This window comes from Ylistrum balloti, unplaced genomic scaffold (genome assembly GCF_031769215.1).
Source record: "Ylistrum balloti isolate Yb309-2 unplaced genomic scaffold, AGI_CSIRO_Ybal_v1 Utg369756, whole genome shotgun sequence".
Classification (NCBI taxonomy): Eukaryota; Metazoa; Mollusca; class Bivalvia; order Pectinida; family Pectinidae; genus Ylistrum; species Ylistrum balloti.
Window position 1 is genome coordinate 31369 of NW_026781957.1, and position 17123 is coordinate 48491.

The 17123-nt window shown below is 37.6% G+C and overlaps 1 protein-coding gene across 1 annotated transcript in view; it reads right to left on the reverse strand.

Annotated features, from left to right (window-relative positions):
- Positions 1 to 4451: 4451 nt before the first annotated feature.
- Positions 4452 to 17123, reverse strand: part of LOC132543459 (protein-serine O-palmitoleoyltransferase porcupine-like) — a 36793-nt gene continuing 24121 nt past the window's right edge. The window contains exons 9-14 of the mRNA XM_060206960.1: positions 13515 to 13591; positions 13175 to 13238; positions 11768 to 11853; positions 11160 to 11264; positions 4531 to 6995; positions 4452 to 4470 (exon numbers count right to left, since the gene is read on the reverse strand). Coding sequence (XP_060062943.1) covers positions 6897 to 6995; positions 11160 to 11264; positions 11768 to 11853; positions 13175 to 13238; positions 13515 to 13591 — 431 coding nt within the window. The 3' untranslated portion in view covers positions 4452 to 4470; positions 4531 to 6896. The remainder of the gene's footprint in view (positions 4471 to 4530; positions 6996 to 11159; positions 11265 to 11767; positions 11854 to 13174; positions 13239 to 13514; positions 13592 to 17123) is intronic.

Genomic DNA, 17123 nt, shown 5'->3' on the forward strand with positions numbered 1-17123 from the left:
ACACTTTTAGAAACCCCTCTGTCCACATGAAATAACGAAGATGAATAATCATTGTTCTGATATTCTACAGACGAAGGACTCAAAATTCATGATTAGGTGTGTTCTACATGCAAGTCATATCCAACATTGGATTGTAACGATGCATTTCTTGGAAAAGTGAGAAAAGCGAGTTTTAAAAGTGGAATATGAAAATTTGTTCTGACTGGCCAATCTTTGTCGAGCACTCTGGATTAACCATACAGAATTCAACCTCAATTATGGGGCTTAAAATACCCCAGCTATCACTGCGGTCCGTGCGCGATAAGAAAAATACAAACTTGTCCTATTCGGCACGACACAAAGTCCGTTTCCTATCTGGTCTCGTCTTTACACTCTTCGATTTGTACACCCCTGTGGAGAACCCTGGGCGATTGGACACGATGTAATTGCTCTAACCAGAACGCGACGCCGCTTCCATGTGTTGTTCAGTGAAGTCACCACCGGCTACTACAAGAGACCCCACCTCAAACTGACCCTGGTTGTTCGCAGGACGATCAAGCATAAAACCAGCTTGCTTGACACAGGATTTTATATACATGTCTGCTATGATAGTTTCTACAAAATGAACTTGGGTCAAAATATCAATAACAAGCCCCATTGACTGTTTGGTTTCCACGACATTCAATGATTTGGCTCTGCTAACTAGCCAGACTTTTAGATATAGTCTAACTTATGTTTCTACTGCCAGATAGGAAAGACAAATGACCCAATAAAAAGGAACTCACAGCTCACTTTTCCCTTACGTTTATATCAGATTGAAATGGTCGAATATTGAAAACAATTCATAGCCGCCATCTTTGTTCTGAGTTTGATATAAAAAAATAAGAAAGTGTCATAACTATGCAAACATGTCAAATATACAACAAATTGAGAAATCAGTGACCATAAACTGATAAAATCATTTGTAGTACTATTTTCAATAGGCTGATACGATCCAAATTCTACTGTTTTCTGCTCTGATTTGATAAAGAATTGATGTCAGAACTCACGGTTACTTCTATAGGTACTCTATGTACTTGAATGAATTTATGTATATGGTAAAGAGGAGGTAATGAGTGTATGTATATGGTAATGAATTTATGTATATGGTAATGAGGAGGTAATGAGTTTATGTATATGGTAATGAGTTAATGTATATGGTCATGAGGAGGTAATGAATTTATGTATATGGTAATGAGTTTATGTATATGGTAATGAGTTTATGTATATGGTAATGAGGAGGTAATGAGTTTATGTATATGTTAATGAGTTTATGTATATGGTAATGAGGAGGTTATAAGTTTATGTATATGGTAATGAGTTTATGTATATGATAATGAGGAGGTGATGAGCTTATGTATATGGTAATGAGGAGGTAATGTATCAAGCTTACAAATGACACCTCATCAAAAATTGCACTTACTTTGGAAGTCATGCGTCACTTTATGTTCGAATTGGTAAGTTATAATAATATATTAGTGTTCGTAATCTTTCGAATGTCTGACCCGTTCGGTTTATATATCGTAATACATCTGGTCTCCCAGAGTTATCTCCCTTCGTTTCACTCTTAGTTCGGATAGTTTAAGCTCGACAACAGACGATAGCGACCGATAATGTTCATAATATTCATGGTGTAATTAAAATGCCTCGTTTCTATGTGAACTTTTTTCCTTTAAACAATATTGTTTTTAAACGTCATGTAGCCATATATTAATCATTTTCTCATTTACAGAGCTGATAAAATACTGGCTTATGGAAATCATTTTCTGCTTTATACTTTTTTTATAATTATTATTCAGGACATGCGAAAACATTAACTCTCATTAATTATGTTTTAGACGATTACTGGATTGGGGCCCATGATTCAGTTCAGGAAGGTTTGTTTGTTTGGGCGACTTCACGAGAACAAATGTCAGTACAACATTTCTCTAAATCGCCCGACAACTACCATAACAACGAGGGATGTGTCGAGATTTGGAGCAGCGGAAACTGGAATGACCAGAATTGTATGACCGAACTGCATTATATCTGTGAACGCTCGTAAGTACCTTGTATGCTCCACTGAAATTTTCGGAACGCCCGACTTTTTGTAGACGCCTTACAAAACATACAGGTATATATACATATTCAATTTTTTCAATGGTTAACACTCGAATTCGATGCTTTTCACAATGGGGCTAAAGTTTGTCTTGTCACCCATTATTTCATAATGGTGATATGCATTTTCTAATAACTGAAAAGAAGGTTAAACTACAGAACGTGCCGTTTACTGGTTAATTGTATGATGAAGTCGTGATAATGCTCGAATGGAGTTTTGAGAGAAACGAGGACATCACAGTGTACCAACAGACAGCCTCAGACTACAATACTGATAGTAATTCCAAAGCCCTTGTAAAGATGTGACATGATTTACATGTATACTGTTCTTCCCTATAATGGACATAAATCTAACTCACAAAATGACAAAACTGACGACTGTGTTGTTTAATTTCAGAGCATCAGGCGAGGAGTTGATTGGCTGATTAGAGAGAACTGACCAGTGGTATCATCATTATTGTCGATAAAAGAAACTTGTTTGCCAGCTGGAGTTAGTATATGCAATAAAGTGTTACTAAAATGTGAATAGTTACACAGAGCTCGGTTTTTTTTAACACATACGCAGGCAACAATTTTGGTATATTAGATATTATTTATAAAAACAAAACAATTTAGGGAATCATAGCCCCCCTCCCACCCCACCCCCACCCCCACAACCGACACGCACACTGCTGAACCCCTAGCCCAGAGCATAAACCTTCATTGTCTAGTAGAGAGAAGGTGATAGGGCCAAGACGAACTTTGATGTTGGTGAGAGCTCAAAATATAGGTCAGCAACCTAATGTTTAAATACATGACCCACCACCTCACTATGATAAACTCAAATCTAAATTACCAAGTTCCAGCGACAAGTAGTAACTTGTAGGAGTTACAACCAAAATGCTTTCTTTGATGTAGGTCAAATATAAAATAAAATAGGTCAAAGTGACCTAACTTTAAAACAGGACACACTGCCACTCAATGGTGAACCGACACCCTCAGTTTGGAGATCCAGGGACTAAAAGTGTAGGAGAGGAAATAAAACCCTGACAGGCTTTTCTCTGATGTAGGTCAAAGTCGGGCATAAATAGTTGTACAGTAAAAGTTGACAGAGAACAGACGATGGACACCGCTGTACTCCCATAGGTCATTTGGTCCTTTGGGCCAGGTGAGCTAAAAAATATCGTTCAAGGATTCCTATGTACAGACTTTGATCAATACTTGTGGATATTTACATGTGATATTTACGTCTCTAGATGAAGCTCGGTAACCTCCATGATTATATATTTTAATATTCATGGGGATTATGCTTGTGCTGGGTATACACTTTAGCAGAGATGTAGATGTGATATATATACGTCTCTGACTTTAGTCAGTACTTATACCGGTTTTTTACAGTGTGATGTTTGCCTTCATCCCTAATGTTTTACAAATATGGTTTAATGGTGAATAGACATATAAAACATCTGGATGTAATGTTACATATGTATGTATTCGTAAAAAATAATAAAAACATCAATGCAATCATTTGTTAGAGCTATTTTATTGCTGTTCATGTTGTGAATGAGGCCCATGTGGCTCCACCTACTCCTTCCTATAAAATATGGCTGTTCTAATGAACTTGCCATTATTCAACTGATATATGTTTTTATGAAAATATTTTGTTATCAAATGAAAATATATCAATTTTTTTTGTGCCTGCATCAAAGTACCCCCAGGTAGAGCCACTGTGAAACGTTTCATCTTCCAGTTCCCTATGCTCCAGACTAAACATTGTATAACAGGGAAGTTGGCAACATTACCTAGACTTTCCTTCTTATAGCTGCAGTGTATTAAAGTATTGATCATAGCAAACTGGTACTAATCATATACATGCATACATACTTCATAAGAATATAATTTTTACAAGACATGTCTGTATATTGCACTTCCAATTAAAATTGCAATTAACATACATAATTATACAGAAATTTTTAACAAACATTAATCATTTAAATGATGCATAATATTTACAATATTCATAGCAAAAATAATAACAAGGTGAGATTTTGATTGACTTTTCTCCCTGCTCCAATTTTAGCACTCTATAAGTTTTAGATATCATAAAAGCTTAGACCTCACCCTCAAAATTGTTCCCTCATCATAAAAGCTTAGACCTCACCCTCAAAATTGTTCTCTCATCATAAAAGCTTAGACCTCACCCTCAAATTTGTTCTCTCGTCATAAAAGCTTAGACCTCACCCTCAAATTTCTTCTCTCGTCATAAAAGCTTAGATCTCACCCTCAAATTTGTTCTCTCATCATATAAGCTTAGACCTCACCCTCAAATTTGTTCTCTCGTCATAAAAGCTTAGATCTCACCCTCAAAATTGTTCTCTCATCATATAAGCTTAGACCTCATCCTCAAATTTGTTCGCTCATCATAAAAGCTTAGACCTCATCATAAAAGCTTAGACCTCACCCTCAAAATTGTTCTCTCATCATAAAAGCTTAGACCTCACCCTCAAATTTGTTCACTCATCATAAAAGCTTAGACCTCACCCTCAAATTTGTTCACTCATCATATAAGCTTAGACCTCACCCTCAAAATTGTTCTCTCATCATATAAGCTTAGACCTCACCCTCAAATTTGTTCTCTCATCATAAAAGCTTAGACCTCACCCTCAAAATTGTTCACTCATCATAAAAGCTTGACCTCACCCTCAAATTTGTTCGCTCATCATAAAAGCTTAGACCTCACCCTCAAAATTGTTCTCTCATCATAAAAGCTTAGATCTCACCCTCAAAATTGTTCTCTCATCATATAAGCTTAGACCTCATCCTCAAATTTGTTCGCTCATCATAAAAGCTTAGACCTCACCCTCAAAATTGTTCTCTCCTCATAAAAGCTTAGACCTCACCCTCAAATTTGTTCACTCATCATAAAAGCTTAGACCTCACCCTCAAATTTGTTCACTCATCATATAAGCTTAGACCTCACCCTCAAAATTGTTCTCTCATCATATAAGCTTAGACCTCACCCTCAAATTTGTTCTCTCATCATAAAAGCTTAGACCTCACCCTCAAATTTGTTCTCTCATCATAAAAGCTTAGACCTCACCCTCAAATTTGTTCACTCATCATAAAAGCTTAGACCTCACCCTCAAATTTGTTCACTCATCATATAAGCTTAGACCTCACCCTCAAATTTGTTCTCTCATCATACAAGCTTAGACCTCACCCTTAAAATTGTTCACCCATCATATAAGCTTAGACCTCACCCTTAAAATTGTTCCCTAATCATATAAGCTTAGACCTCATCCTCAAATTTGTTCGCTCATCATAAAAGCTTAGACCTCACCCTCAAAATTGTTCTCTCATCATAAAAGCTTAGACCTCACCCTCAAATTTGTTCACTCATCATAAAAGCTTAGACCTCACCCTCAAATTTGTTCACTCATCATATAAGCTTAGACCTCACCCTCAAAATTGTTCTCTCATCATAAAAACGTAGACCTCACCCTCAAATTTGTTCTCTCATCATATAAGCTTAGACCTCACCCTCAAATTTGTTCTCTAATCATAAAAGCTTAGACCTCACCCTCAAAATTGTTCACCCATCATATAAGCTTAGACCTCACCCTCAAAATTGTTCCCTAATCATATAAGCTTAGACCTCACCCTCAAATTTGTTCTCTCATCATAAAAGCTTAGACCTCACCCTCAAAATTGTTCACTCATCATATAAGCTTAGACCTCACCCTTAAAATTGTTCCCTAATCATATAAGCTTAGACCTCATCCTCAAATTCGTTCGCTCATCATAAAAGCTTAGACCTCACCCTCAAAATTGTTCTCTCATCATAAAAACGTAGACCTCACCCTCAAATTTGTTCTCTCATCATAAAAGCTTAGACCTCACCCTCAAATTTTTTCTCTCATCATATAAGCTTAGACCTCACCCTCAAATTTGTTCTCTCATCATATAAGCTTACCATGAAGACTTTGTCTTCCTACCCTGTGAGGTCCCTGTTTACTATTGCATAGCTTTCATTGACCATTACAAAAACAATAATAAATTATGAGTTTCAGATCCATAAATATACAAACCATTAAAAGACACCACAATGTAGTACAATAGGTATAAAAATAAAGTTCACATTTAACAAGAATATCGTGGGACAGAACAACATACACTTGTCCCACGTCAAAGACAAATTCAGAATTTATTATGTCAAAATGAGTATAAATATAGAAATGGTAGTAACTCGTCAAAATGTCAAGAGGGAAAATAGCATTATATGTTCTGATGATAAATCAAAGCATACCGAGTTTTAAAGTGATGGCTAGAAAACTGAAAGAAAGGAACATTACTCTGAAAACATGAGACCACATAGAAAACCTACTATATATTAAATCCCATTGCTTCTTGCATCACAATATCAAAGTTCAATGAAAATAACAGGAAATTAATAAAGGTTTTACTATTTCTAAATAATACAAATATTTGCCGAAAAGAAGGGCTATAACTCTGCAAAAAATAACCATAATATTCTGTAACAATGACTTGTTCAAACTATGTAAGTATGGAATATCAGTAGCAAGTTTAATTCAACTCAGTGTGTAAATAAAGGTAAGAGAACACTAAAAAGAAAAAGTTAATGGACACACTGACAAATGAACGGAGAGATAGACAACACATACCACAATACAACCCTCGGTGGATTGGCATATAAAAATTGCCTAGGCTTACATGCATGTAAATCTAACAACAGTATCTCCCTACTTAAGACTACATCCCATTAGTGTTCAGCAGATGTTGGTCTAAATGATCAGATAGAATATATAAGTCCCGAGAACAACCCAGTGGCTGGCATAGTCGAGGTTGGCCCACTTCTCTAGTGTGTGTTTCATTGTGTAACCCTGAATAAAAGAATGTTATACACATAAGTACTGTTAAGTCATCATAATGGCGTTAAATGAAGGTTTGCTATACAAACAATACAAAACAAATATAACATTTTAATGTCAATGTTTCCTAAACAATGTAAAAAGGTATGTGCTATCATACTCAAAACCTACTTTTTATTCATCATCAAAACCAACCTGATAGTCTATATAAAAGGTATTAAAGAGAAGGAAACCATGGGTAGACAAACCAAAAGATGACACAAACCCGAGGCAGACAAACCAACAGCAGACACAAACCCGAGGCAGACAAACCAACAGTAGACACAAACCCGAGGCAGACAAACCAACAGCAGACACAAACCCGAGGCAGACAAACCAACAGTAGACACAAACCCGAGGCAGACAAACCAACATTAGACACAAACCCGAGGCAGACAAACCAACAGTAGACACAAACCAGAGGCACACAAACCAACAGTAGACACAAACCCGAGGCAGACAAACCAACAGCAGACACAAACCCGAGGCAGACAAACCAACATTAGATACAAACAAGAGGCACACAAACCAACAGTAGACACAAACCCGAGGCAGACAAACCAACAGCAGACACAAACCCGAGGCAGACAAACCAACATTAGATACAAACCAGAGGCAGACAAACCAACAGTAGATACAAACAAGAGGCAGACAAACCAACAGTAGACACAAACCCGAGGCAGACAAACCAACAGTAGACACAAACCCGAGGCAGACAAACCAACATTAGATACAAACCAGAGGCAGACAAACCAACAGTAGATACAAACAAGAGGCACACAAACCAACAGTAGATACAAACCCGAGGCAGACAAACCAACATTAGATACAAACCAGAGGTAGACAAACCAACAGTAGACACAAACCCGAGGCAGACAAACCAACATTAGATACAAACCCGAGGCAGACAAACCAACATTAGATACAAACCAGAGGCAGACAAACCAACATTAGATACAAACCAGAGGCAGACAAACCAACAGTAGACACAAACCCGAGGCAGACAAACCAACAGTAGATACAAACAAGAGGCAGATAAACCAACAGTAGACACAAACCAGAGGCAGATAAACCAACAGTAGATACAAACCAGAAACAGACAAACCAACAGTAGATACAAACCAGAGGCAGACAAACCAACAGTAGATACAAACCAGAGGCAGACAAACCAACAGTAGACACAAACCAGAGGCAGATAAACCAACAGTAGACACAAACCAGAAACAGACAAACCAACATTAGATACAAACCAGAGGCAGACAAACCAACAGTAGATACAAACCAGAGGCAGACAAACCAACAGTAGATACAAACAAGAGGCACACAAACCAACAGTAGATACAAACCCGAGGCAGACAAACCAACATTAGATACAAACCAGAGGTAGAAAAACCAACAGTAGACACAAACCCGAGGCAGACAAACCAACATTAGATACAAACCCGAGGCAGACAAACCAACATTAGATACAAACCAGAGGCAGACAAACCAACATTAGATACAAACCAGAGGCAGACAAACCAACAGTAGACACAAACCCGAGGCAGACAAACCAACAGTAGATACAAACAAGAGGCACACAAACCAACAGTAGATACAAACCAGAGGCAGACAAACCAACAGTAGACACAAACCAGAGGCAGATAAACCAACAGTAGACACAAACCAGAGGCAGATAAACCAACAGTAGATACAAACCAGAAACAGACAAACCAACAGTAGATACAAACCAGAGGCAGACAAACCAACAGTAGATACAAACCAGAGGCAGACAAACCAACAGTAGACACAAACCAGAGGCAGATAAACCAACAGTAGACACAAACCAGAAACAGACAAACCAACAGTAGATACAAACAAGAGGCACACAAACCAACAGTAGATACAAACCAGAGGCAGACAAACCAACAGTAGACACAAACCAGAGGCAGATAAACCAACAGTAGACACAAACCAGAAACAGACAAACCAACAGTAGACACAAACCAGAGGCAGACAAACCAACAGTAGACACAAACCAGAGGAAGACAAACCAACAGTAGACACAAACCAACAGTAGACACAAACCAGAGGCAGACAAACCAACAGCAGACACAAACCAAAGGCAGACAAACCAACATTAGACACAAACCAGAGACAGACAAACCAACAGTAGACACAAACCAGAGGCAGACAAACCAACAGTAGACACAAACCAATAGTAGACACAAACCAGAGGCAGCAAACCAACAGTAGACACATACCAACAGTAGACACATACCAACAGTAGACACAAACCAACAGTAGACACAAACTTAAGGCAAACAGACCAACAGTAGACACATACCAACAGTAGACACAAACCAGAGGCAAACAGACCAACAGTAGACCAGTAGACACATACCAACAGTAGACACAAACCAGAGGCAAACAGACCAACAGTAGACACATACCAACAGTAGACACCAACCAGAGACAGACAAACCAACAGTAGACACAAACCAACAGTAGACACAAACCAGAGACAGACAAACCAACAGTAGACACAAACCAGAGGCAGACAAACCAACAGTAGACACAAAACAGAGGCAGATAAACCACCAGTAGACACAAACCAGAGACAGACAAACCAACAGTAGACACAAACCAGAGGCAGACAAACCAACAGTAGACACAAACCAACAGTAGACACAAAACAGAGACAAAGAAACTAACAGTAGACACAAACCAACAGTAGACACAAACCAGAGACAGACAAACCAACAGTAGACACAAACCAGAGGCAAACAAACCAACAGTAGACACAAACCAGAGACAGACAAACCAACAGTAGACACAAACCAACAGTAGAAACAAACCAGAGGCAGACAAACCAGCTGTAGACACAAACCAGAGGCAGACAAATCAACATAAGACACATACCAGAGGCTGACAAACCAAGTGTAGACACAAACCAGAGACAGACAAACCAACAGTAGACACAAATCAGAGACAGACAAACCAACATTAGACACAAACCAACAGTAGACACAAACTAGAGGCAGACAAACAATTAGCAGACACAAACCAGAGACAGACAAACAAACAGTAGACACAAGACACAAACCAACAGTAGACACAAACTAGAGGCAGACAAACAAATAGCAGACACAAACCAGAGATAGATAATTCAAAAGCAGAAAAACCAAGGGTAAACAAACTAAGGGTAGACAAACCAAGGGTAGAGAAACTAAGGGTAGACAAACCAAGGGTAGACAAATCAAGGGTAGACAAACTAAGGGTAGACAAACTAAAGGTAGACAAACCAAGGGTAGACAAACTAAGGGTAGACAAATCAAGGGTAGACAAACTAAGGGTAGACAAATCAAGGGTAGGGTAGACAAACTAATGGTAGACAAACTAAAAGTAGACAAACTAAAGGTAGACAAACTAAGGGTAGACAAATCAAGGGTAGACAAACCAAGGGTAGACAAACTAAGGGTAGACAAATCAAGGGTAGGGTAAACAAACTAATGGTAGACAAACTAAGGGTAGACAAATCAAGGGTAGACAAACCAAGGGTAGACAAACTAAAGGTAAACAAACTAAGGGTAGACAAACTAAGGGTAGACAAACTAAAGGTAAACAAACTAAAGGTAAACAAACTAAGGGTAGACAAATCAAGGGTAGACAAACCAAGGGTAGACAAATCAAGGGTAGACAAACTAAGGGTAGACAAACTAAAGGTAAACAAACTAAAGGTAAACAAACTAAGGGTAGACAAATCAAGGGTAGACAAACCAAGGGTAGACAAACCAAGGGTAGACAAATCAAGGGTAGGGTAGACAAACTAAAGGTAGACAAACCAAGGGTAGACAAACTAAGGGTAGACAAATCAAGGGTAGGGTAGACAAACTAAGGGTAGACAAATCAAGGGTAGACAAACCAAGGGTAGACAAATCAAGGGTAGACAAACTAAGGGTAGACAAATCAAGGGTAGGGTAGACAAACTAAAGGTAGACAAATTAAGGGTAGACAAATCAAGGGTAGACAAATCAAGGGTAGACAAACCAAGGGTAGACAAATCAAGGGTAGACAAATCAAGGGTAGACAAATCAAGGGTAGACAAGTCAGAGATTGATAAAATATTGCCCTCTCTGCTATTAAGGAGTCACTCACCTTGTCTTGTTCTCTACTGCTGTCAAACATGAGACCAAGGTATGCCAGATGAAATAGAGCCAACAATCCAAAACACACATTTGTCAGGAGTACTAAGGGATGATACTGTAGAGGAAGAAATCAGTGATTACAAATAAAATAGCATGTATATTTACCATCAGCTCTAAATCCTTGATTATCCACTGTGATAAAATGATTTTGTTATTTATCCGACTTAAGAATATTCGTTATTCCAAGCACGATACTGTGATTATAGTCATATCAACATACTAAAATCTGGGATACTTTTGACACCATTCAATATGGCCAATACAGTGAATATTATAAGTTTATAGTTTAAATTATGTTTTTTTTACTCCCTCCCCCTCCCCACTTCAAATATTTGGGAAAATTTAACATGCACAAAAATGATAAGTTGTAAGCATGGATGATGCTGTGTACAGTCCACTGTATAACATCTGATAGTATAGATACCAGAAACTTCCATTTGAAACCTTTTTAAGCCAAGCATTGGCAACAAGAATTACATGTATATTGTACACATAAATAGTATGTAAGGCATATGTATTAGAATGAACTAACATACCAACAAATAAATAACAACTTACCGACTTATAATCATGACCACAGTCATCAGGGCACCTCTTGGCTTGGATACAGGCACTGAATATTCTGGACAACTTATTCCTAAAAACTGTCAATTCAAAATACATCAAGAAAAGAGAATTTCTCAGAGTGACTTTAAAATACTTCAAACAAAACTAGCAGAAATGATGCATGGACTTCAGCTGAACTGAATTTTCAAGAAGTACTTAAGACAATTGTAGCTTGTAAAAAGTAACATAAACATATAAGAATACAAGTAATTGAGCCAACGCCGTACGTTCTGGTTGGGTGGTTTGTAGGGTCCTTCACGCCTCAGCTGGATACCACATGGTATGTAGTGATTGGGCAATAGAGGAAATCAGGTAAATAGTACCAACCACAACAGTCTGTGGAGTGGATTTTTTTAGATTTATTAGGTATTTGTCGACTGGTTTTGCCCCTCTGAAAAATCAAGACCAATAATGGAGCAGGCCATAGACCAGCTGAAGGAGGACCTCGCCCTCGGCAAAACCGGTCGACGAATACCTAAATAATCTCAAAACCATCTACTCCACAGACTTGTGATTGATACTATTTACCTAAGTAACATAAACCATTTTTTGTTACTCTATCAGGTGTTGTTTTAGGAAAACAACGGACAATTTCACAACACTGCAAGATCGTTCTTAATGTAACATTTGAAAATAAAGCAAGTTCATGAATTAGAATTCTTGAATCTAGAATTAGATGACTTGTATTGTAATAATTTGTACAACAGCACAATTTAAGTTGAAAAATTTTCTGTGAAAGTATGCTAATCCCAAAATAATTTCCAATTAACACAATGTTGCAGACAGCCTGAGAACTGATTTCACTTATAGAGAGGCATATACCAGAAAGAATTGTCCAAATCAAAACGTATCTAATAACAAGAGTGCCGTGGACACAATATACACTGCCACAAAATATCAAGATCAAGAAAAACCGTAAAAATCGCCACTTCTGGCTCATCTACCCATTGTAGTAGTGACATTGAGCAAGTTTTATGAAAATCTGATCATTAGTTTAGGAGGAGTTGCGTCCACAAGGCTCCACTATGAGCAAGTTACAGGTACAAAGTTGAAAATGGCATAAATCTTACAAAAATCAACGAACCAAAAAATCGCCCCTTCATGCACATCTACCCATTGTAGTAGTGACATTGGGCAAGTTTCATGAAAATCTGATGATTAGTTTAGGAGGAGTTGCATTCACAAGAAATGGACGTACGTACGGACGGACGGACAGACGGAGAAGATAACGCCAATATGCGACTGCCTCCGGCGGCGTATAAAAACACGACATATAAATGTATATACAAGTATCATGGTATTTTTACATTAAATTTGCTGGATTCATTTTCGATTATTAGTTGCTCTACATAAACTCACCAAATTCAACATACGAATAAAATCCTAACGAAAAAAGAACGGCAGCTAGCTGGAAATTTAAACCCTGAAAAAAGGAACAAAGCTCAAGTAGCACGTTTGGCCTGTTAATATGATCTCTGAAGAAATTAATTATCATTGATCAATTAAAAGAAAATGAAAATAGAATTTGACTGCAGACAAAACATCAATAATTATAGTGAATAGTAACAGACAGCATTACATTACAACTTAATTAATAAAAAGTAGTATACAAGAAACATCATTTTCAAATTGTAAAATAAAAGAATAGATAAGATTTTAGTAAAAAGGGAGTGTGTTGGTTTAATCTGTCCACACTTACATGTAGTAAAGAGCTAGCAGCATATGTCAGAATAACTGCCACAAATGTTCCAAATATCCGGGACGGTTTAAACACATCTGAAAATACATTAGCTTGGCTTTAGAAAAAATCACCTCTGCAAGTAATTTTGAAGAAAGTTCATGTGAGAATGTTATCACATTGATCTCAATAACATGAGATTTCAGACAATGTATCTATAGGTAACACAAAATAGGACAACTTGTTTGTTAACTGGGTTTACCCACTAAGCAATAACAAGGGGTATATTGAGGATGGGTCCACATGTAGAACATTGTAGCTGGAACATGTGACTAGCTCACTGAACAACATACAGGAGGCCCACCACATTTTATTGAAAGCTATCTGCGTAAATTATCTTGCCCTAGACACAATCATGTTAGTAATGGACAATCTGTGTTCTTACTGTCCTGAAAAACACAAACCATCCCTAGTAGGGTAGTTTGGAACATTTTCTTCAGGTTGGTAATGTCAATAGAATAAGAAGGTCATATAACACAACCAGTAGAAAACTGAAGTGTGACGTTTCCATGACTACACAGTCACCTTCATCTTATAACACAACCAGTAGAAGATTAGAGTGTGACGTTTCCAAGACTACATGGTCACCTTCATCCTATAACACAACCAGTAGAAGATTAGAGTGTGACGTTTCCACGACTACACGGTCACCTTCATCTTATAACACAACCAGTAGAAGATTAGAGTGTGACGGTTCAATGACTATACGGTCACCTTCATCTTATAACACAACCAGTAGAAGATTAGAGTGTGACGTTTCCACGACTACACAGTCACCTTCATCTTATAACACAACCAGTAGAAGAGTAGAGTGTGACATTTCGATGACTACATGGTCACCTTCATCTTATAACACAACCAGTAGAAGATTAGAGTGTGACGTTTTGATGACTACACAGTCGCCTTCATCTTACAACACAACCAGTAGAAGATTAGAGTGTGACGGTTCAATGACTACACGGTCACCTTCATCTTATAACACAACCAGTAGAAGATTAGAGTGTGACGTTTCCCTGACTACACAGTCACCTTCATCTTATAACACAACCAGTGGAAGATTAGAATGTGACGTTTCGATGACTACATGGTCACCTTCATCTTATAAAACAACCAGTAGAAGATTAGAGTGTGACGTTTCCACGACTACACAGTCACCTTCATCTTATAACACAACCAGTGGAAGATTAGAATGTGTTGTTTCGATGACTACATGGTCACCTTCATCTTATAACACAACCAGTAGAAGATTAGAGTGTGATATTTCGATGACTACATAGTCACCTTCATCTTATAACACAACCAGTAGAAGATTAGAGTGTGACGTTTCGATGACTACACGGTCACCTTCATCTTATAACACAACCAGTAGAAGATTAGAGTGTGACGTTTCCACGACTACACGGTCGCCTTCATCTTATAAAACAACCAGTAGAAGATTAGAGTGTGACGTTTCGACGACTACACGGTCACCTTCATCTTATAACACAACCAGTAGAAGCTTAGAGTGTGACGTTTCCACAACTACACAGTCACCTTCATCTTATAACACAACCAGTAGAAGATTAGAGTGTGACAATTTGATGACCACATGGTCACCTTTATCAGACAAATGACTAGTGTTGAGCATACTAGCACTGATGCACATAGTGTTTCAGACGGTATGGAATCAACTGTTTTTTTTTTTTAACTAAGGTGAAAAATAGTGTGACGAGATGGTGAACAGATTTTAGACTAAGTAATACACCAGGTGGTAACAATGTAACAAACAGTTAACAATAAATTTAATGCAAACAAAAAGACAAAGAGACAAAACATCATAAAAGAGAACAAAACGAAAGGACAATTTGTCATTGGAGTTAGAGACCATTCAGAGGAAATACCATGGTCATGGCATCGCAGCAGACATGAAACCTCACAAGACACTCCGACATATCCTAGTCTGTCCTAAGGATAAAACACCCAAAGAAAACATTCTGACATCATCCTTTGGGGAAACAGGCAGGAAGTTTTGGGTCTGGCTCAATGAACATTAGAAAGACACAGAATCCCAAGAAGGCAGAAAATTCACTAGATCAGAATGAAAACATTCACAGTCCCTGATAAAAACTGCAATTACAGATCATTCCTCAAAGCAAAATCGTTACGCTGACTGAAAAAATTCCGAAACAGTCAACAGGAAAAACAATCATTTCAGACAGCTGGTTAAGGAAGCCATCTGGATATGACGAAGCTGGCCATTATTTAATAGAGACAAAGGGGGCCAGAGTGTTTCTACTGGTTGTGTTATCAGAACTTCTAATTCCATCCCTAGTTAAACCATACATATTTGATATTTGCCAGAGGTTGAAATGTTTTACTCACTGAGGAACTGAAGCCCCCATTTTGGCAGCTAAACAACTTGATATTTAGGGTTCAGTAAAACCTGTATCATACCTACAGTATGAACCTTGCTAGTAACCTTGGGAATGACATAACACTGACTTGAGATGGACATTTGGGGTTATTCAAGTGAAAACTCGAGATAATAAATGACTTTGACCATACCTGAGATAGATCTTAAGGGGGGGTAACTCAGAAATTAATGACCATAAATATTTTAGATGGACTTTTTATTTAAACAAGAGACCCCAGAGAGATCTTGACACCCATCATTGTGCGATCTTTATTTGCTCTTTGAAAGTTGAATCTTTTCCCTTTCTTTTCCCTGTTTTTTCTCTTAATGATAAGAAATTTGAATATTCCTTTGCAGAAATAACAATGATAATCTTTACCTGCCAAGAAAGCCTAAAAGCCATTTTGTCTTTTCTGATCAATCCCAAATTGAAACAGACACAAGCAGAAACCACAGGGAACCTGTGTTTGAAATTTGAGAGAAATCCATTCAGGACTTCTTAAGGAAAAGGAATAACAATCTTTACTCGGTGAAATACAAGATGGCTGCCTGTCCAACTTTTTGTTTTTCTGATCAGTCCAAACTAAAAAATACTCAAAACTAGGGACCAAGAGGAATCTATACATAAAATTTGAGAAATATCTAAGAGGTATTTCTCAAGAAGCAATGATTACTTATCAAAATCAAAATCCAAAATGGCTACCAGTTGGCCATTTTCTTTTTCTGGTCAGAACCAAAACCTAACAGGTACATCTAGGGATCCATAGAAACATATACCAGAAATTTGATACAAAAATCTATGATCTAGTTCTCAAGAAATAGCGATAACACACCTTCAAAGTAAAAATCAAAGATGGCCACCAGTCAGTCATTTTGTTTTTCTGATTAGTCCCAAAATCAAATGGGCACAATAAAGACAAAGGAAAACCTGTATATGAAAAAGATCTATTGAGTACTTCTCAAGAAATAGCAATAACAAACTTTACTTTGTAAAATACAAGATGGGCGCCTGTTGGCCATTTTATTTGTCAGATCAGTCCCAAAGTCAAGTGGGCATAACTACGGACCAAGGTGAACCTATATATGGAATTTGATAAAGATTCATCCAGTACTTCTCAAGAAATAGCAATGACGAAAACTGTTTACGGAAGGCAGATCATGGATGTAAGACAATTTGA